At 34.9% G+C, this 23,006-nt stretch overlaps 1 protein-coding gene across 1 annotated transcript in view; it reads left to right on the top strand.

The window, feature by feature from the left end:
* APLF (aprataxin and PNKP like factor) overlaps window positions 1–23,006 on the top strand; it is an 82,593-nt gene that overhangs the window by 24,003 nt on the left and 35,584 nt on the right. Inside the window, exons 3-6 of the mRNA XM_067704858.1 lie at window positions 1,991–2,163; window positions 11,356–11,500; window positions 12,033–12,165; window positions 20,652–20,836. Of these exons, the coding sequence (XP_067560959.1) occupies window positions 1,991–2,163; window positions 11,356–11,500; window positions 12,033–12,165; window positions 20,652–20,836 (636 nt within the window). The remainder of the gene's footprint in view (window positions 1–1,990; window positions 2,164–11,355; window positions 11,501–12,032; window positions 12,166–20,651; window positions 20,837–23,006) is intronic.

Raw genomic sequence — 23,006 nt, 5'->3', positions numbered from 1 at the left:
ACAAAAGAGCATTTTTGAGTAGGTCTCAATGATTGGATCAAAGATTGTATGTATAGGGTGAAGATTTTGGTGTGTGAAGGTGAGAGATGAGGTTGCAAACCACTGTAGATTTATGAAGAGCCTTCACCGCTATGCTTTGCTTATATTGGAGAAGCATCAGAGGCCTTATGTAGGGAAATGTAAAAAAAAAACTTAGGAAGCAGTGAGGTAAAGGAAATCAGGGAGACTTGATATGATGTTAGCACAAGCAAGAAACGCAAGCAGTGGGTAAGGCCTTGAACTAGGGCAGTGACTGCAAATGCTAAAGAGAGATGGACTCGGGATACTTCAGAGGTAAATGATCTGGGGCTTGACATTTGAATGGAATGAAAGAATGTTGTAGATGTTCAGTAAAAGTTTGTGGATATTTTGGTGTGTTTTAATATATAATTGAAACTAAATCAGAATATCTTGTATTTACACTTGAAATACCCTATTCTTTTTCCATAGAAATAGGCATTTTAAGAAATAAAAACAAATGAAAAATAAATTATAATGCAAAGTAATCTACCTAACTTAACAACATTATTTGCTTCATGTTTTATAACAATATTCTAGACTTGTTTATATCTTAGTTTATATTCCATAAATGATTAAGATTTTTAAAAAATGAAAGTAACTATATTTAATAAAAAATTTTAACCAAGTTTCCCAATGAAAAGAAAATTTTTGAGGGGTAAAAAGAAAAAAAAAATACTGATGCATTTCTAGAATTTCAAAATACATTAAAAAGAGGACTATTATAAGCTTCCTTAATTTTTCCATAATGAATATTTTGTACAGTAGGAACAGAAGTTTTTACCTACTGAATTTATACTCATTTCTAGTCTGTTCAAACTCAGGGTGAATAAAACGTATCTTAACACCTATAGATATATTAAATGGTTGGGATCAGAAAAGGTTTTGATGTGTGAAAATTTAGTTGTATCTCAAGATACTTTAATGAAGTATAAATAGAAAAACTGAGAATGTTTGGCATATGTCCAATCTCAGGGTGACATTTACCTTGCTATAAATGGAGAGATGGTTGATGTCTCTAGAAAAAAATGTCATTTATACTGATGAAGTAGACAGATGAATGGGTGGTAGGGGGAGTTGCTCTATGTAAAATTCTTTTAAAAAACTGAAGATCTGCATTAATGTGGATTGCTTTAGTATATGCTAAAGCTTATTAAAAGACCCAGTGGTTTAGATGACAAGAAGGCTATTCTGGAGATGGCTAAATTCAGCTTGATTTTAGTTAGAATTTTTAAGATGCCTTTCAATAGGTGTTAATTATGGAGGCAACTCTCATTATCTTTGCTAACGTGAGGTAATCAGTGGAAACATAATTCAAAGTAGGGGATATTGTAATAGTTTTGACATTGAGATATATTTACCTCTTGCAATTTGAATATGGATGATGATCTTCAGAGGGGAATTTCATTTAAACAAAATAAGAAGATTCCTCTGTGAGGAGTAAAGAAAAAAGGTGTGTTGTTTGCTTGAGAAATTTGATCAAGAATTTCCTTCCCATAGTTTCTCATTTTTTAATCATAGTAAGAAATTATTAGGGGAAAATAAGCAGAAGAGAATTTTCAATAGATTAGTGAATTTTGGATATCAAAATTGGGGGACTCAGTTTCCATACTGATAATTATTTTTCATGTTTCTCTTTCCAATGTCCAGTCATCTCTCAAACAAAATAGAAGTATCTTTTAACCAGTTAATTGATAACTTTGCTTTTTTCTTTGATTCCTAGAGAAATGGGAGGTATGTTACAACTATTTTTTTATGTTTAGATAATAATTATGATACTTAGAAGTGCCAGATTTATTAGACTTTTAAGTGTAAGTTTATACTTAGAATTGTTTTGACACAAATTTTGAATCAGTTCGTATTTAGTTGTAGTTTTAACTAGTCATGATTTGAAGTTACTACATCACTGTATTCTTTTTCTTTAATTTGTTAGATACATACAAATCCGTGCTTTTATCAGTCTTCTGAGAAGAGCCAGCTCTTACCATTGAAGACAAATCTATGGCACTGGTTGAATCCTGGAGATAGTTTCTCTTTATTAGTTGACAAATACATTTTTCGTGTTTTGTCTACACATTCTGAAACGGAAGTGGAATGTACTTTAAGGTAAGATTGCCTGATGAAATGCAATTAAGTAATGGTATTTGAAATCTAATTCCTCAGTCATCCACAAAAGCTTCAGTAGACACCGCTCTAGAATTCAACTACATTGGCGATAGGTCTTACATGGTGAGTGTGTGTGTGTGTGTGTGTGTGTGTGTGTGTGTGTGTGTGTGTGTTTCTAGAAAACATTAGATTTTGGAAACTAATGCTTCAATAGTGATTGCTTCCATATGTTGTATCTTTTACCATTGTGTTTAGAATATATTTCGCATCTAACAATAACCAGGATAGTTAATTTGAAACTGACTACATTTTCTTAATCTTTTTTTTTAGTTTTTAAAATTTTCTTAAGGTATTAACCTCTGTTTTAGATTATGCTTGTATAACTCTTATTTCTTATAAAAATAACAGAAAATATAGAATAGGGAAACAGATGAAATGAGGTTACAATAAATAGCTGATGTAAAATTGAAATTAATGCACTAGTTTTGTTGAGGCAGTCATTAGCGGATTATTCGCCTTTGTTTTAGTTTTTAAATTATAGAATACTTAAACTGGACCTACAGAAGTAGATGGACAAAATTATATAGAGTGTGTTCTTTGACGGCACTGGTATTAAATTTAAAAATCAATAAAAGTACAATATCTAGGAAAATCTTCAAGTGTTTTGAAATTAAACAGCACATACCTAGGTAACCTCTGGAACCCAGAGAAATCACAAGGGCAATTAGAAAACATTTTGAACAGAATAATACTGAAAACATAACAAAAACATTTGTGAAATATATCTAAAGTAGTCCTTTGAGGGAAATTTATATTAAATGCCTATATTAGAAGAGAAGAAAGAGGTAAAACTGATGCCCTTTGCTTCTATTTTAAGAAGATAGACAAACAGGAGTAAATTAATCCCAAAATAGACAGAAAAAAGGAAACGATAAGAAGAATAGGACTAGAAATCAAGGAAATAGAACATAGACAAATAACAAAGAAGATCAACAAAGCCTAAAGTTAGTTTTCTGAAAAGATTGATAAAATTGACAAGGCTTACCAAGAAAAAGAAGCTGGAAAACACAAATTATCAGTATCAGGACTGGGAGAGGCAATATCACTACTGATCCTGCAGACCTTAAAAGAATAATGAAGAAATAATTATGTAAAACTTTATGCCAGTAAAACTGATAGCCTAAATGAATGGATGCATTCCTTGAAAAACACAATTTACCAAAACTGATACAGGAAGAAATAGAAAATCTGATGAATCCTATGTCCATTAAAGAAATTGAGTTCCCAATTTAAGAATTTCCTGCAAGGAACTTCACTAGTGATTTCTCTTAAACTTACAAGGTACAAATAATACCAATATTATACTTTTTTCTCCAAAATAGAAGAGAGTACACTTCCCCACTCATTTTATGAAGCTTCCATAATCCTGATACCAAAATCAGACAAGAACATTACAAGAAAAGTAAATACAAACCCACATTCCTTATAACAAAATATTTAGAAGTCAAACCCAGCAATGTGTGAAATAGATTTTAATACACTATGACCAAGTGAAATTTGTATGAGAAATGCAAGGTGAATTTATCATATATATAAAAAAAAACCAATCAGTGAAATTCACTGTAACAGATTAAAGAACTGTCATTCCAGTAGATGCCTAAAAACAATTGTGACAAAAATTTAATACCTGTTAAAAAAACCTTAGAGAAAACTAGGAAAAGAAGGAAATTTCCTTCCTATAAAAAAATACTTAGTAGTGAGGTATTGAAAAGTTCTCTCCCTACAGTTGGGAACAAAACAAAGATATCCATTTGCACAACTTCTATTCCATGTTGACTGGAGGTCCTAGCCAGTCCAGTAAAGCAAGAAAAAGAAATAAAGTGCATCATACTGGAAAGAAAGAAGCAAAACTGTCTTTATTTGCAGATGACATGATTGTCTATTTAGAAAATCCTGAGGAAGCAAGTCACAAAACAATACCTACTGTATAGTTACATTTATATTACGTTCTATTATAAGAAAACTAATCCATCAATGTTTATTTCTGGAGGATTGACTAGGAAGGGGGGCCACAAGGGAACTTTTTGGGGGTGCTGGATATATTCTCTGTCATTTTAAAAATTATAGTTGATTTATAATATTATATTAGTTTCAGGTGTACAGCATAGTGATTCAGTATTTTTATAGATTATACTCCATTTAAAGTTATTACTGAGAGATGGCTGTAATTCCCTGTGCTGTACAATATATCCTTTCGCTTATCCATTTTATTCACAGTAGTTTTTATCTCTTAATCCCATAACACTATCTTGCTCATCCTCCCTTCCCTCTCCCTAGTGGTATACACTAGTTTGTCTTCTATATCTGTGAGTCTCTTTCTGTTTTGCTATATACGTTCATTTGTTGTATTTTTTAGATTCCACATATAAGTGATAACGTACAGTATTTGTCTTTCCCTGTCTGACTTATTTCACTAATGTAAAACTCTCTAGGTCCCTGCATATTGTTGCAAATGGCAGAATGTTATTCTTTTTTATGGATGAGTAATATTCCATTGTGTGTGTGTGTGTGTGTGTGTGTGTGTGTGTGTGTGTGTGTGTGTGTGTATTCCATTGGGTGTATGTGTGTGTGTGTGTGTGTGTGTGTGTGTGTGTGTGTATATATATGTATCTTTGTATAACAACAGGCCATTCATCTGTTGATGGGCACTTGGGCTTCCATATCTTGGCTGTTGTAAATAGTGTTGCTATGAACATCAGGGTGCATGTATCTTTTCGAATTAGTGTTTTTGTTTTTCTAGGATACGTAGCCAGGAGTGGAATTGCTGGATCATATGGTAGTTCTATTTTTAGTTTTTTGAGGAACCTCTGTAGTGTTTTCCATAGTGGCTGCACCAATTTATAGTCTTAAACAGTGCACAAGGGTTCCCTTTTCTCCACATCCTCACCAACACTTGTTATTTGTACACGTTTTGATGATAGCCATTCTGACAGGTGTGAAGTGATATCTCATGGTGTTTTGATTTGCATTTCTCTAATAATTAGTGATGTTAAGCAACTTTTCATGTTCCTGTTAGTAATCTGTATGTTTTCTTTGGAAAAATGCCTATTTAAGTCTTCTGCCCACGTTTTGATCGGGTTGTTTGGCACATGGCTACACGGAGTTGCAAGGAAAGCTGGGCAATGTAATCTCCAGCTGGGTGGATAGCCATTGTTAAAGGTGCTTATAGATCAGTGCCATTACAACTTTGCTGACTGTTATGCAAATAATGTCCACTTAGCCTCTGATGGTTAAATGCTAACCACCTGGCCTCTGCAATTCTAGAATGCTGTCATCTCCATTGATGCTAAAGAGGCTTGTTCTTGGCAGCCTCTCCTACCATCAACATTGACCTATAGAGGCAGTCACCATTGAGCTCTTCAACACTGCCTCACTAGTATATAGCTTAGTGTTCTGGGCCCTTCTGGGGAACATGGTCAGGTGGGGGATTCTCTAGTCTCATGTAATAAGTCCATTTTAGCATGCCCACCTCTTAGAGCCTATTGACCCCCTTTTCAGTATCATGCCAGGGCATTTTCTATTTCTACCCTATTTACTGTAAACATATTCTTTTTCCAAGCATGAACAAGCCATTTCAGCTGTATATTAGGACTGGCTTCAGGTATCCTTGCCAGTACCTTAAATCCCAGGTTGCAGGACAGGTTGCAGTGTTTTTTTTCCAGTTTTATTCTGCATCCCCTGTTTTAGCATCTTCAAGATCTGTTCTTGGGCATGCTCTTCTGGTTTCTGTCAGTACATATTAGCCAGGTCCTGTAGCTCTTTAGTAAATATTTGCTTTCCTGTTGAAGTAGGGACAGTACTTTTCTAGTCAGGTAATGATGAGTTGACCTTGGTTATTGGAATAGAAGCCACGAGGGGTGGGAGGGCAGGTCTTAAGGAAGGCAAGTATCATCATGACAGGTATACCATTAGGAGGCAGCTGCCTGGTCTCCAGACAAAGAAAGGCTGCTATCCTCTAGCAAGGGGGAGTGAACCATGTCTTAGACTGTGGAAGTATTGAAATATATTTTAGACATTTTTTGATACCATTGGGATTCTCATATATTTTAGAACTAGCTCCATTTTGTAGTGTCTACCTCATAGAAACACCGTTGTACTGTTGTGTAAGATTTACACGTATGAACTTTTTAATCTTCACAACCATCTTTATAAGGAATAGGTACTGTTAAAATCCCTGTATTACAGATTAGGAAACTGAGACACAGAAGGTTTGAGACTTGCCCAAGGTCTCATAGCTAATATGTGACAGAGAATTCAAATACAAGCTGACTAGGACTATAGCTCTTACTGACTTCCCTGACTGTATAAGAAAGCTTACTATAGCAGTCATTCTAATAGTGAAGACACTTGGAGAGTGGCTAAATAAATTTGGTGTAGTTTTAAAATGGAGTGAAAGTGAATGAACTAGAGAGAGCTCCAGGTTAAAATGTGGATAAATCTCCACAATGTAATGTTGAGGAAAAACACAAACAAAAAGATTACATATATATAAAGCATACGCCGTTTGTATATAGATATATATTACATATTATACCTGTGTATTGTGGATTATTTGGATTACTTCATGAATAATATATATATTATGTGTATATATATATACACACAAGTAATGGATATATACATATAGTAGTAAAAGTATAAAGACATGCATGTGAATAATAAAATCAGAATAATTTTCCTTCAAAGAAGGGATGAGAGGGAGAGGAACAAGATTGAGGCTGGACACAGAGGAAGATTTGATTGTATTTATAATTAATCTGGAGCAAATATGACAAAATGTTTCTATTTGGGTGATGGATACAGAAGTATTTATATTAATAGATAGGTAGATAGAATACATACATTATATTTTCTCTATATTTCTACATGTTGAAATATTTTTAAATTTGAATAAGAACAGAAAAGAAAACCTACGTGCTTTGTGTCAGTTGTAAGGACCCCTGATATCATTGTAAATTTTTTCTTCCAACCAGTTATGAATTTAAGAAAGAGATTTGAACAACAAAACAACCGTACAAAAGCTTGTCAATTCTTTAGGTTCTCACTTCACTCATGTCAACATGCTTTTCATGTAGTGTTTACATTCTGTATAATAAATCCCATTCATAATGAACTCAATGAGAGCATATGGGTCTATATATATCAGCTCTAGTGTGTTCATTTTTCACTCTTTTCTGTATATGTTTCTATGAAATTATTCTGTGAGAAGTACTAAAATCCATACTTTTTTGAGAAGTCAAAGTAAGAAAGCCAAAAAAAAGTTTTAGATTTTAGCTAATTAAATTTTGACATATTTCATGTAGAAGGACCAACATTAATTTTGCATTGCTATTGCTTCCCCAGTAGTGGGTGCTTAGCAGGCATTGGCTTCTTGAATACATGAATGAAATATTGTATAACATTTTCTTTTTCTGAATTTCATTGCTGATAAGGAAGTATAACATTCTCTCTCTAGAGGGATATTTTCTTTAAAACACTGTTGAGGAAAGGAAAGTAAATCTTTTGTACCAAATTACATTTTTCTTTCAAATTGTTAAAGTTCTTAATACTTAGATTCCGTATAAATAGCTAATTTTAATCACTTTAATTTTGGACAGGACAGAACAATAAAATGTTGATGAAAATGCCATTGTAATATGAAAGTGTGCATGTTTACAATTCATTTATAATTATTTTAAAACTTACTTTTAGATCCAGCTCATACATATTAGCAGTACATTTTGTATTAAAGGCAAAATATATAACTTATATTTAAATATAACTTGGAATATATCTTTAAGAGTTAAGAATAACTTAATTGCCAAAACTGTCTTTAAAAAGAAGAAAAGAGTTGGAAGATTCACACTTCATAATTTCAAAACCTGCTACAAAGCTACAGTAATCAAGACAGTGTAGTACTGGTGTGAAGAAAGACATACAGGTCAGTGGAATACAGTTGAGGGTCCAGATATAAAGCCTTACACTATGGCCAATTAATTTTCTACAAGAGTGCCAAAACATTTAAATGGAGAAAAGAGTAGCCTTCTCAATAAGTGGTGCTGGGACAAATGCAAAAGAATGAAGTTAGACTCCTACCTCACAACATAGAAAAACTAAACTTAAAATGCACCAGAGACCTAATATAAGAGCTAAAACTATGAAATGCTTAGAAAAAAACACAAGTATAAATTTTTGTGACCTTGGATTAGGCAATGATTTCTTAGATAGAAGAACAAAAGCACAAGCAAACAAAATAGATAAATTGGACTTCATCACAGTTAAAAACTTCTGTGCTTCTAAGGATACCATCAAGGAAGTGAAAAGACAACCCACAGAAGGAGAGGAAACATTTGCAAGTCATATATCTGATAGGGGACTTCTATCTAGAATATGTAAACAACTTTTACAGCACAGTAATAAAAAGACAACCCAATTTCGAAATGCATACTAAATTTGAGTAGACATTTCTTCAGGGAAAATGCCCGACTGGCCAATAAGCACATGAAAAGATGCTCAACATGAAATGCTAATCAGAGCCACAGTGAGATACCATTTCACGTTCACTAGGGTAGCTATGGTAAAAAAGACATAATAACAAGTGTTGATGAGGTTGTGGAGAGATTGGAACTCTTATGCTTTGGTAGTGGGTTGTAAAGTGTTACTGCCTCTTTGGAACACATTCTGGCAGTTTCTCAAAATTTTAAACGCAGAATTACATGTGACACAGCAATTGCACTCCTAGGAATGTACCCAAAAGAATTGAAAACATCTGTATACAAACAACGTATATGATTCCATCTATATGAAGTTTCAGAAAATGTAAATCTCTAGAGACAGAAAGTAGATTAGCAGTTGCTGGGGCTGGAGAAGAGAATGGGAAGTGACTGCTGATGCATATGGGATTTCTTTTTGAGGTGATGACTATGTTCCAAAATTAGATATTGGTGATCATTGTACAACTTTGGAATATACTAAAACTACTGAATTTTATACTTTAACGGCATGAATTTCATGATTATGTGAATTATGTCTTGATAGCTATTACCAAAGAAAAGGGTAACTCATTTACCTTTGTTATATTGTATTTAGATTAAATTCCAAGTTTTTATTTTTTAACAAATTCTGATTACACTGTATTATAAATCTGTGATAGTTGATTGCTTGAGGAAGTATTTGAAGATAATATAAGAATATGTCCATATCACAGTGACAATATTTATATTTAAATAAAAGTATAAGAGAATAATTTGCACTTTGACCTATTTGAAACTAAATGTTGGAATTTTGTTCTGGGATAGGATTTTTTTGTTGTTATATTTATTCTTGGTAAATATTAATAAAAATTCCCTGTGGCTATAGGATGTGTGTGTATTAGTCTTGAATTTATGCCAGAATAGAAAAACTAGAAATGGAATGGATGATGTTGCTTAATTTGTAACACTGTAAGTTGTAAAAAGCCATTGCATTTCTCTGGAGTGTTTCTTAATATTTTTCAAATTAAATATTAAGAAAATTTGAGGAAAAAAAAGAATTTGGAAGCACACCTGTGTGTTGTGAGTAAAATGGATTTGAATATTGTGATGGGAGTGCAATTTCATGCAATCATACATTTTCAACTCTGAGTCCCCAGTGCCTGGCACAGTGTCTGACACACCCTAGGTATTTAAAAAATATTTATTGAATGAACTAAAACAGTGATGTTGCAGGGAAATTTAGTCTAAGTAAGTTGTTCTCTTTTGACTGATTCCTGCCCTGAATTCGAGTCTGCGTTTGAAGGAGGTTATTCCTATAAGATACACTAAAACAAATAAAACAAGCCATTAATTATTCTTTTCTCAGCTAGACAAAGTTTTTTAATGTTAGTGTTTACTGAGGAACATTTTACCAATAGTAAAATTCACCCCTTTTAAATGTATAATTCAATGCACTTTGACAAATTTGTGTAGTCATGTAAGTACCACCACAGTGAGATGTAGAACGTTTTCATTTCCCCAGAAAATTCCCTCTTGCCTCTTTGTGGTCATTCCCCTCCACCACCCACTGTTTCTGGCGACTTCTGATCTGATTTCTGTCCTTGTAGCTTTACCTCTTCAGAATGACATATGCATGGATTCATACGATATGTACTTTTTGTGTCTGGCTTCTTTCACTTAGCAAACTGCCTTTGAGATTCATCCAAGTTAATGTACATATCGTACTTTTTTCCTTTTTATTTCTGAGTGGTATTTCCATCTATATTTTCAAATTTTCAAAAAGATAAGTCTGGGGCTTCCCTGGTGGCGCAGTGGTTGAGAGTCCACCTGCTGACGCAGGGGATGCAGGTTCATGCCCTGGTCTGGGGGGATCCCGCGTGCCGCGGAGCGGCTGGGCCCGTGAGCCATGGCCGCTGAGCCTGCGCGTCCGGAGCCTGTGCTCCGCGGCGGGGGAGGCCACAGCAGTGAGAGACCTGCGTACCGCAAAAAAAACAAAAAAACGAAAAAACAAAAAAAAGATAAGTCTGTTGGATCATCTCTATGCATACATAAAGAATAATGATCCAGAACTTTGGATGATCTTACCACACTTTGCAGCAAGTAGGAGGTAATTGGTTCTGCTAGTATGTTCCACATGTGACTGTGGATGCTCCTGTGTCGGTCTACAAGTTTGGGGAGATTTCACAAGTGGCTGCACTGGCCAGGACCCCAGTAGCAGCTGTGTGTGAACCTGACCTCAGGATTTTATTTCTTTTTTCTTCAAGAGCCTAACTAGCTTAGCTGATGTTCTTACAGTTTGCATTTTCTTTTTGGATACTTGGAGGAGATCTTAACTTTTATGGACAATCTGAACAAATACTATATAGTAAGTAAATAACTCTTAAGCCTTCATAGAGATGGCCATTGCCCATCTTATAAATAGCTGTGGTTTCTAGGCCCATGTTTTGGAAAGATTAATGTATTTTATGGTGATAGAGTGGGCAGAAGATGAGGAACATATTCTAGTGTATATATTTTATTCTAGCATACTATAATCTGCTTTTTTGTCTTCCTAAGTCTGAGAAAAGTAGCATAACCCATTAGTTAGATGTACTTGGGCGAATCACATAATGGCATGGTAGGCAATAGAAATGTTTTAAATTTACGTGATTAATAAATGAATTTCAATTGTATTTCATAGAAACAGTCAAATACATGATGAAGATGATATATTGAGTGAAACGCCAAAATCTTCCTCGATTGATTTGCCTGATGAGACACCTGATGCCCCACAGCTGGAAAGAAGCACAGAAATAGGAAAGACCCAGACCGCTGCAAATAGTGTGGTAAGAAATTTAAGATCTCATCCGTTTATAACATGTTCCTTAAGGAAAGACAAGACAACTGGTATTAGACTTATCATGACAAAATTTCTAGCATTGATCTGCTTTTGCTGTTTTTAAGTTAAGCTCTAGAGAATATCACACTAGACCAACACTTCAACTAACAGAGATACTGAATTTCTTTCTTTGAGAACTTTGAGCAACTCAGTCCACAGTTGCAGATGGATTTTTTTTTTGTGTGGTACGCGGGCCTCTCACTGTTGTGGCCTCTCCCGTTGCGGAGCATAGGCTCCGGACGCGCAGGCTCAGCGGCCATGGCTCACGGGCCCAGCCGCTCCGCGGCACGTGGGATCTTCCTGGACTGGGGCACGAACCCGTGTCTCCTGCATCGGCAGGCGGACTCTCAACCACTGTGCCACCAGGGAAGCCCAGATGGATTTTTTTAATGGTAGTTTTCTGCAAAGTAAATAATTTTTATGGTTTTATTAAGGATGCAGGATTATTTTTAGCAATTCATATATAAGTGCCTTTTTAGTCTTTCCTAGATGAAAGTAGAGACTTGAGTAAGCAACAGCCAAACGCTTCCCAGAGGAAAAGAATCCTTCCAGCGTGGATGTTAACAGAAAATCTAAGTGATCAGAACCTTTCAGTACCAGTCATCAGTGGAGGTAGGTTTTGTTTCAGGAAAATATTTAACAGAATTTGGAAGTTTTTCTGAACAAATGAAGACACAATAGCAGTTATGTAAGTGTATAACTTAGCCTAACATTTCTTTAGATGTGTTCATGAAGTCTAATTTTAAACATAAACTATTATTTTATGCCATTTATCAAACACCATTCTGCTAATTATTATGATTATGATTATTTTTTAGTGGCTTAAAACAGTACCCATTTATTAGCTCGCAGGGTTTTTTTAAATGAATTTGTTTGTTTGTTTGTTTGTTTATTTATTTATTTATGGCTGCATTGGGTCTTCGTTGCGGTGCGCGGGCTTCTCATTGCTATGGCTTCTCTTGTTGCAGAGTATGGGCTCTAGGCATGCGGGCTTCAGTAGTTGTGGCTTGTGGGCTCTAGAGCTCAGACTCAGTAGTTGTGGCACACTGGCTTAGGTGCTCGGTAGCATGTGGGATCTTCCCGGACCAAGGCTCGAACCTGTGTCCCCTGCATTGGCAGGCGGATTCTTAACCACTGCACCACCAGGGAAGCCCTAGCTCACAGTTTTTTTTGTTTTGTTTTGTCTTGTTTTGCGGTACGTGGGCCTCTCCCTGTTGTGGCCTCTCCCGTTGCGGAGCACAGGCTCCGGACGCGCAGGCTTGGCGGCCATGGCTCACAGGCCCAGCCGCTCTGCGGCATGTGGGATCTTCCTGGACTGGGGCACGAACCCGTGTCCCCTGCATCGGCAGGCGGACTCTCAACCACTGCGCCACCAGGGAAGCCCTAGCTCACAGTTTTAAATATGAGAAGTCCGGCAGATTCAACTGAGTTGTTTGTTGAGATTTTCACAAGAGAAATCCAAGTGTCTGTCAGGCTGGGTTCTGACTTGGGTGTCATGGGAGAATCCCCTTAGAAGATTATTCCAGTTGTGGAGAATTTGCTTCCTTGCAGTTGGAGGACTAAAGGACTTGTTTTCCTGCTGACTGTTGGCTGGAGCTCACTCTGCTCCTAGAGGGCATTTTTCTGTTCTTGCATTTCATTTTCAAGGCCAGCATAACGCAACAGACCTTTCTCCAGCTTTGCGTCTCTCTAATTTCCCCTCGTTGGCTAGCTGAGAAAACTCTCTGCTCTAAAGGATTTGTTGACTAGATCATGCCCATGTACATAATCTCCCATTTAATTAACCCAAGATAAACTGATTTGTAACCTTAAAAATAGGTGCAACATTTATTTTGCCATATAACCTAACATAATCATGGGCATGATATCTCATCTTATTCACAGTCCTGGGGATTAGGGCAGGAAATCTTGGGGAGGGTTCATTTTAGAATTCTGCCAACCACAGTAATACATGGTCTTAATACATCATCATTTAAGAATTATCTTATTATTGAGTATTTATTCACTGTCCCAAATTGCAGCTTCATTAGTAAGTGCAATTAAAAACTGTGAATATCTTAGAAGTCTACTCTTATTATTACTATGGTATAAATTGTAGAAAGGAAATTAGTTTATCAAAAAGTGTAAATATTAAAGGATCATGATATATGTTGCTAAAGCACTCCCTTTATACTACAATGGAAAAAAAAATTTCGAAAAATTGTTTCCTGGTCAACTCTAGGTTTCACCCATTACAATATGTGCTATTTACATATGTAGAAAAATACTATTCATTTTAATACTGAAAGCAATACGGATGACTTATTAAAGTAGGTTTTCAAACAGACCTGTTGGGGTCATGTCTAAGGTAAAAGACAAGCACAGTAAGAGTGTTTAAAATTAATTTAATTATTTAATTAAACAAAAAACTACAGGCACCCAATGGTACGTGCTGAAGGAGTCAAAGATGAGACCAGTGTCCTAGCATAGTTCACTGTTATAGCAGATACCACAATGATTTGTGTCATCTGCTGGGTATTCCCATTGATTCAAGATTATTAAAATGTTTGCTACATTGTATTATTCAGTCTGCATTTTATTTGCAGCTTTTCATCATCTCAGGTTTAGTTTCAATTGACTGCTTATTTTCCTTTAGATGGGTCACATTTTCTTGTTTATGCTATTGGATGTTATGAATGATAGAGTAGAGAGACTTTGATTTTATATCCCTCTGAATAAATATTTTTATTCTAATAGGCAATTAACTGGGCCTAATAGGAAATTTACTTCCTGTTTTCTTAATGGGCATTTAATTCAGGCCCTAAACTCTGTTTCCTCCGTGTGGACAGCAGCTGCAGTCTCTGCGCATGTAGTTTAGCAACCAGCCAGGGATTTGGGTCAGTTTTAAATGTAGATTTTGGTTCTTGGCTCTCTAAGCCTTTCTTCCTTCTGGAATTTTGTCTTTAACTTTCTGCCTACTCTGTTAGCCTCAAACTCAGCCAGCACTTAAGCCAGTAAGGGTGCAGCTTTCTGTCACCTGCGAATTGGGGGATGCCCTCAGGGAAAAAGCCATAAATTGATAAACTTCGCAGACTGTAGTTAATTTTTCAAGGTCAGACTCGTCATTTCTGCCTTTTTGGTTACTCTCTAGTGCCTTCAAATAGTTGTTTTTTAAAAAAAATATTTTGTCTAAAATTTGTAATGGTCTTGTTTGGGATGATCAGTTCAGTCAATCTGCCTTTTTACCTTGAACATTGTCTTTTATAAATTAACAGCACAATTGACAGTACAATTAACAGCACAATATATGTTAGTTGAATGTTCCAACTCTTACTATTTCTCATGTTCAGCATAGTGGTCATAGAAGTCTTCTAAAGTTTTTGATCAAATATGTTGTGTACAGAATATTCCTTATTTAATGCTAATTTAGATTGTAGTAGGATCAGAGTGGTCTTGTGGCAAAAATAGCTTATATATCATATGGTGAGGGAGATGTGATTTAATCTAGAGAATTTTCGTATTTAAATCATAAGATTTCCTGCTAAGTGTTTTATTCCAGGACAGTGGTTTTCAATCCCCCACCCCCATCATTACATGTATAATATATTTTTATCAGTAACATTTCTCATTAAGTGTGGTTCTTCTCAGTTTGCAGGATGGGAATGGGGGATGGTAGTGGAGAGGGGGCAGCACTTTCCCTCAGTAGAACCTTTTCTCTAATATAGAAAGAATATTATTGGACCAAAAATTGGACCAGTGTGAACTGCCTCCTTGCAAACAAGTTCTTTTCTTTCAGAGTTATTTTGTACTCTATCTGCTTCTGTACTACCATTATTACATGACTTATAATCGTCTAAAATATATTTGCTTCAAATTATAAATTTGAAGCAAATATCCATTAATTTTCACTTGATAAATGCACCATATAAAATAAGAAGCACTTTTTTTGGCACCTCACCTTGAAAATACAAATGAGAGTAATTTGACATTGATTTGGACAGGAATATTATATGGTACATAATATACTTAAAATGCTAAAGCTTCAAAATAAGATAAAAAAGTCTTTGCATTCAGGCATGTCTTAAAAATTCAGACTTTGGGGGAATACTTAAAAAAGCGAAGTTAGGTTACTTAACTCCTTTAAAGACAGAAAGATTTAGAAGTAAAGGACAGTTTCGTACTTGAATCCAGCTAATTAAAGGTTGGAATAATTTGACTTTTTCTGCTGTGTAGTTTTTATTATTGTTATTGTTCTGTTTGTTTAAGTAATATATCGTCCAGGTCAATAGACCGATGCTAATGATTTTGAAAAATCAATTTCCAAGATGCATTTTAGGCTCATTTAGATGTAGGATACTTTCTTACGTCTTTTGCAGCTTTAGTACTCTATTGTGTTCATTGATCTTTATTTAGACTATGAAACCGTCTTGATATTTTGGAACTATCTGTGACATTAATTACAGGACAAATAATAATGTTAACTGATGTTAACTAACTTATTTAAGATCATAATAAATGCCAGAGCTATAATTGAGACCTAGTTCTGTGTGGCTCTAAAGCCTATGCTCTGAACCATACCACTATACCTGGATGCCACCTGAATTTACCCTCTGTATGCTTTGGGGGTTTGGTTTGGTTTGGTTTTTGCTTTTTATTTTATTAATATGCCCTTGCATTCTCTCCTAGATCTTTTCTCAGTTTAACTGTTAGTTTAATTCTTATATGTACGTGAATGTTTGCTGTGATCAGGCTATCCTTTCTGTCTTTCAACCAGTATACTTCTAATTTATTTACTTTTCTGGGTCCCCAGCTACTAGCCCTTAGATGTTATCATGAGTTTCTCAGGCCTGGGCTAAAATTTTTCCATGTCCCTTAGTGATTGGTAAGTGAATATAAATATTTGGGCAAAGGGTATTAGAGCCTCCCCTCTCTTTGCTTCCATTTGCTTCCTCAACCTTCTAGACCCCAGGACAAGTTAGAACTCCTAGGGTATGACACTCTTGCTAGATTGAAAAGGCAGCTTTTATATTTTCACTGGTTATCATGCAACCCTTTAGTATTCTTCTTTCCCCATCTTCTAATCCTCCAACATGGAGTTATGAAAAATGGCACATGCTGATAAAGGTTGCAGTAGTAAGCAGTCCCCAAACCATTTAGTTTACACTTAATTTTGTACTCTGAATATTTTCTGTATGACAACTCAATACAGATTATAAATATTTAACTGACATTGTTTAATTTGATTATGGTTCAGTTTACTTAAAGCTCTTCTTATTCTTTACAAACATTTACTTTATTTTAAGCATCCTTGTTAAATGATCTAATTAATTCTAATCATTTTTTAGCCTCTTGGATTTTCTAGCTGTATAGTCATATCTACAGAATTATGATAATTTTGGCTCTTCTGATCTATTTACTGCTTTTAAAAACATTTCTTATTTCATAAGTTAGATCCTATAAATTTTAAATAAAAATGGATAAAATTGGCATCTGTATTCCTGATTTTAACAGTAATTCTGTTAGTGTTTCAGCACTTAATATGATTGGTATTTGATTCTGATACTCATCATGTTTAGGGTGATTGACTGATTCCTTCAGGAATAACTGTTGAATTCTTTGAAAAGAAATTTTGTTATAGAAACAGTCCTGCATTTTCATATGATAATGTAATTAATGATGTTGGTAGATTTCCTAATGTTGTACCATGCTTGTGTTCCTGGAATAAGTTAATTTTATTGTGGTGACTTATTATTTTCATGCTGTGCTAGATTTGCTGATATTTAGTTTAGGACGTTTGTATCTATATTCATAAGTGTGGTTAGTATTTTTCTCCATTTGTGCCATCCATGTCAGATTTTGACATTAGAGCTATGTCAGCATTGTATAAAGTGCATTAGGAGATTTTTTATATATGCTCAAGGACAGTTTGAATGACAGAAATATTCATTTCTTTATAGAACTTTCCTTTTTCACAATCTAGGCTGGTGCCTACTTTTAGTAGTTGATAGTTCTGGCATAGGAATAGGTAAGTTAGACCAGTAAAAAAGAGTGAAACACCCCAAAGCAGATTAGAATAACACACATTTAATATATAAGAAATTATCAGTTAAATTGATGGGGAAAGGATGCATCATTATTAAATATGATGTTGGGAGAATTAGCTTTCCATTTGGAAGAAATAATAATAGAGCACTCACTGCTCATGCCATATTCATAAATAAACTTCTATTGAATTAAAAACCAATGTAAAAATTGAAACTATTAAGGCATTTGAAGAAAATATGGGGAAATATTTTTTATTACTTCTGGGAGACTTTCTTAAGATGATGGGGAGCCTAGAACCATAAGGGAAAATTTGGCAGATCTATTTAGATTAAAGGTAAAAAAAATTTTAATGCAAAAGACACTGTAAACAAAGTCAGAGGCAAATAGCAGACTGACAAACAATATACTGGGAGATATTATCTGTCACAGTTATATAATAGATAGAAGGTTTTTAATGATTGTCTACTTAGTAACACAAAAGAAAGAACTTGGTAGAAATTTGGGGCATTTTATATGCTGTACTACAGAAGAATAAATACAAACAGCCAATAAATATACGACTACTATCAGATAGGGAAATGTAAATTAAAACAACCAGATACCAGTTTCTGTTTATTAAACTCATCAAAATCTAAGCAATTGATAATATTCAGTACTGACCAAAATGGGTATCAGCAAACATGGTTGGTGGAAGTATAAGTTGGTATAGCCTTTTAAAGTTATTTAGAGACATTAAATAGAGATATTTGCCAATATCTCTTAGATCTTTAAATGTATAACTCATTTTGGTCCAGAAATTCCAATTCTAGGTATTTATCCCAGAGAAATAATAGCATGTATACTTTTAGCCCTGTATATATTTATGTATTTGTAAATATATTTGCTTATACTTAGGAAAAAGTTGAGAAGGATACGCATCAAATTGTTACTATAACTGTTAGGAGTGGTTTCTTTGGAGGATAAAATTGGATGGTTGTGATTTTAATGACATATATGCATATAGTTGAGCTAGTATTCATATAGTATTAGTGTAACTGATCATGTAAGTAAATGCAGTTAGTAATTGTTTAAAATAAACTGATTTGCTCTAATAGCTGATTTCTTTTATATTTCTATCATTTAAGTATACCTATCCTGGATTTAGAAAAATATTTTATATGCCAGATATAAAGATTGTTACGAGACAATTAACTTACATATTTTATATACACTTTGTGAAGAACATTTTAACAGTATCAAAATGACTTCTTCCTATGCAAAAAAAAAAAAAAAAAATGAGCTCTGGTCCCTAGAAGGGATATTTGTAGTATATCATTTGGAATTTTAAAGAATTGGATATTTTAAATATATATATATTTAATTTTAGAATTTTATATACATCTGTGACACTTAGAATGTGGTGAACTGTCATTTGTGGAAAAGCTGTGCCTTATTTAATATACAGGTTTTTAGTTCCTAACATAGTAAACAGTATCATAGTTGATTATTTCCCTTGGTTTCACTAATTCATAACTGTTGTAATATTTGGTCATTTGCTTCACCAAACTGTATAGTCAGTTTTATTTAGTCCTATTTCTGCCAGTTTCTAAAATGATGTGAAATGTTCCCTAATTTAGATTCAAAACAAAGATTTAAACAATTGAGGCTGAGTTTAGTTATTAGATAGTTTTTTCATAAGTTTCCTTTGATAAATACATTACTTTTATATTGGTTCAGTGATTTTCCTGTTCAATAATATGGACAGTATTCTATTAGTATTTCTTTTCTGAGTTTAATGAGGGTGTGTCATTTCAGGGCATTTGAATATCCTTTAGAACAGCTCTGAGCAAACTACAGCCCATGAGCCAAATTCAGCCCACTGCCTGTTTCTGTAAAGAAAGTTTTATTGGAACATAGCCATACTCATCCATGTATGTATTGTCTATGGCTGGTTTCACACTACAAGGCAGAGTTGGGTAGTTGTGACAAATATGATATGGCTCACAGTGCTTAAAATATTTATTCTCTGGCTTTTTGCAGAAGTTTGCTAATCTTTGCTTTAGAACATTAAAATAGTGACTACAGATTGCCTTACATACCTGTATCCAGTCTCTCAAAGGATCTTTGGACAATTTCTGTGTATGCTAACAATTCAATTACTCAAACATATTCATTGAGTATCAGTTTTGTGTTAGGCATAGGTCTAGATACTAGAGACACAAAATGGGGGACAATGAACAAGGCACAGAAAGTCTCTGCCCTCATGAAGTAGAGGAGAAAGACAACTAACCATGAAGATTTTCCTCTTAAAATAAGCAGATCTTTTTTCTTTTCTGATTAGACAATTCATGAATTTGTTAACAAAATATGATGCTGATTTAAGTTTCCCCACTACATTGAACATTGAATAAGTATTATAGCAATGCAGTGTCCATTGTTGTTGAGACTTGTTTTCTTTATCAGTGAAGTTTGTAGAGGTTGCTCTTCCTTTTCAGTTATTTTAGGTACTTAATCTGTATTTAAGGTAACTTAAGTTGTATTCCTCACTGTGGATGATAGAGGCTCAGTAAATGTATGTAAAATTCATTGGATAGTTATATGTCAGATTTTCTGTTAGAGAAATTCAATGCCAAAATTTTAAAAAATGTATATGATAACTAACATACATACATGTTAACATACATATATATAAACTGAGAGTTTATATATCTTACCTCATTTACTCCTCCTTATAACTCCATCAGTTATTATTATAACTCCCTTTTTCCAGATGATGAAACCAAAGTTGAGAAAGGTGAGGTGAAACAGTTAGAGGATGGAGCCTGCCCACATTAGCATCTTGGCCAGGATGACTTCAGGGCTGGAGCTCTTGGCCATGGTGCTGCTTAATACTTTTTGAGATTTGCAAATATGCATTTTCAGATTGGAGATTGGCCTTAATATAAATAGAACTTTAAATTTACTTGCTCTTTTATCCTTTTTCTTTCCTTCTGTCTTTTTTTTTTTTTTTTGGTATGGATTATTGACATTTGAAGGTACAGGAGATAATTTTCTTCTTCTTTTTCTTTGTGTTTATGTACTTGTGTGTGATTAAGATAATAATGTAATCCAAGAAAGTGGAAAAGAAGGAATCTGCAAAGACAAAACCCAAGTAAACATCACACAGCAAGGAAGAAAGCGATTAATTTCATCAGGAAGTACAGAAAGTATATCAGCAGAGCAAGACACAGGAAAAAAGTGCAAAAATGCTGACCAGGAAGAGTCTATCATTTCATCCAAGGTGATTTTTTAAAAATTCATAATTTGATTGTTTATTTTCTTCATCAGGTGTTCTAGTTAGGAATAGTTATATGCTGTATATATCAAGGAAAAACCAAAAATGCTTTTTATATTGAGTTTATCAAGATAAAAACTAGCCCCAGTTTTTCTTTTGTTTGTTTTTGGCTTACTGAAACTAATCTTTAATATAGCACTTGCAATGTAGAAAACAAAGCTATTTAATTTAGACATTTTCAGACTGAAAAAAAGGTGGAGACCACTTGACTTTGGTCATAATTTGGTACCTCCATTTTGAAAATCTGGTTTCTTCTATTCTATTGGTCATTCTCAGACTGCCCGTAACTACCTTCTTCTTGATAAGTGTGAAGAGAGGAACAACAAATGGGCAGTTCTTAACAGCCTGTTGCATGATTACTTCTGGACTAACTTGCAGTATTTATAAATCTTTTCTTTCCTCTTTCAGTTTTTGCTAAGTCACTAGAATTGTTTGGCTGACTGAAGCATTCTTTGGTACTGGATACTCTAAGAAAATGAGGCCTATTTATTGGATGAATTTAAGAAGAGAGAGAGAAGGGGGAAAAAAAGAGAGAGAGAGATGGCCCTAGGACAAAAAGATCAGGTAGTCTTCCTTTCAGGAGTAGGGTGGCTTTAGATGACAGTTTTCATGATCCTTGTAGACCGATGGCTAAGCTTTGTGGGTCCGCATCTATTTAGTCTCATTGAGAGCCATAGGAGTAGGATTGGTTTTAGAATAGCATGCACTGGATTGATGGAAATTCCAGCAGTTATCCCAGAGAGTCAGACCTTTTATAGTTCTCCCCTCACTCTTGCCTCCTCTCCCATTAGAGGAGATCCTGCTTCTCACTGGATCCTTTCCTCAAGCTAGAGAAGTGGGGTATAATCACTATAGGCTCAACTCCTTTGCTTACTTATGGAGTCAAGTTTAATAAATGAAAACAAAATGTGTTCTGACTCATATATTGGCTATAAAGACTTAATAAGGTCATCAGTGCAGTTTGGGGTCTGCAGCCATGGATGAGCCACGTGCAAGTTCCTGCACAGCAAGGGAAGGAGAATGCTTTTAGAGAGGGGAAAAGGAAGTTGGGAGGGCTATAGTAAACAGAGTCCATGGTTTTTCATTGGCTGAGTCCTTGCCAGGAAGGAAGAGGAGTCTTTCTTTTTCATGTTGTGCTCTGCTGTCATCACAGGGCATGAGAGCTCTGCCTTCTGGTCTCCCAACTCTATTTAATTGAAGTTTCTTGTTTGTTAATATTTTACATTTTACCCCTTTTGATCAAGGTCTTTCTCTGAAAGCACTGCTGATCAAGAATCAGGTGTTCTGGTTTCAGTGGCTTTTTGTCCCTTAATGCCAGGAGAGGCCTTTGCTAGGTGTGGTGTCTCACATTGGAGAGAAAGTACAGATTGGAAACCTATTGAAGTCACATTCAAGTATCAAGGAGAGGTAGGAGGAAGAACTTTCAGGCACTTTTAATCTAAAGTCTCTATGTTATAAAGATCATAGAGATTGGAGAGCATCTGAAGTTTTATGTCATCATCAGAGGTTTGGCAGACAAGGTTCCAACAGGCCTGGCCTGGATATCTTGGGAAAGCTGTCTCATCAGATGTGGCTTCAATTATGGGAAATCTTTACCTTCAGGTCATCAGATGATGTGCAGGGCTAGTCAGGGTTCAGTGCAGTTTTTAGTGTGTCACATTAATCCAAGAGTCCACTCCTTGGAGTTTGGCAGCACAGGGCTGGTTTGCAGTACCTGATAGGGGCCTTTCCAGTGAGGTTGAAGAGAGTTCTTCTGGAGGCGTTTCTTTCCAATAGACGAAATATCCAGGTTGCCAGGTGATGTTTAAGGTCATCATCTCCTACAAGTACACTATGAAAAGATTGCTCTACCAAAACATGGTTATTTTTAATAGAAGCAATTAGGCCTTTGCAATATTGGAGTATCTCTCCTCTTATCAGTTGTGAGTCAAAAGAAGCAAGAGCCAAGTGCATTGAGCATCCTGTGGCTGTCTTAAAGGGTGAGAGCTTTATGAGTTCCAAAAGGGGTGGATCTGAGATTTAGAAGGACCAATGGCAAGGTATCTGGAGGGCCTTTACAAATTTTGCCAATTGAGTCATAATAATGCCATTAGTGCATTCACCTAAATGAGAATTG

The sequence above is a fragment of the Pseudorca crassidens genome, chromosome 14 (genome assembly GCF_039906515.1).
Source record: "Pseudorca crassidens isolate mPseCra1 chromosome 14, mPseCra1.hap1, whole genome shotgun sequence".
NCBI lineage: Eukaryota > Metazoa > Chordata > Mammalia > Artiodactyla > Delphinidae > Pseudorca > Pseudorca crassidens.
Note: the sequence above shows the minus strand (reverse complement) of the source record. Positions and strands in the feature narration are given on the sequence as shown.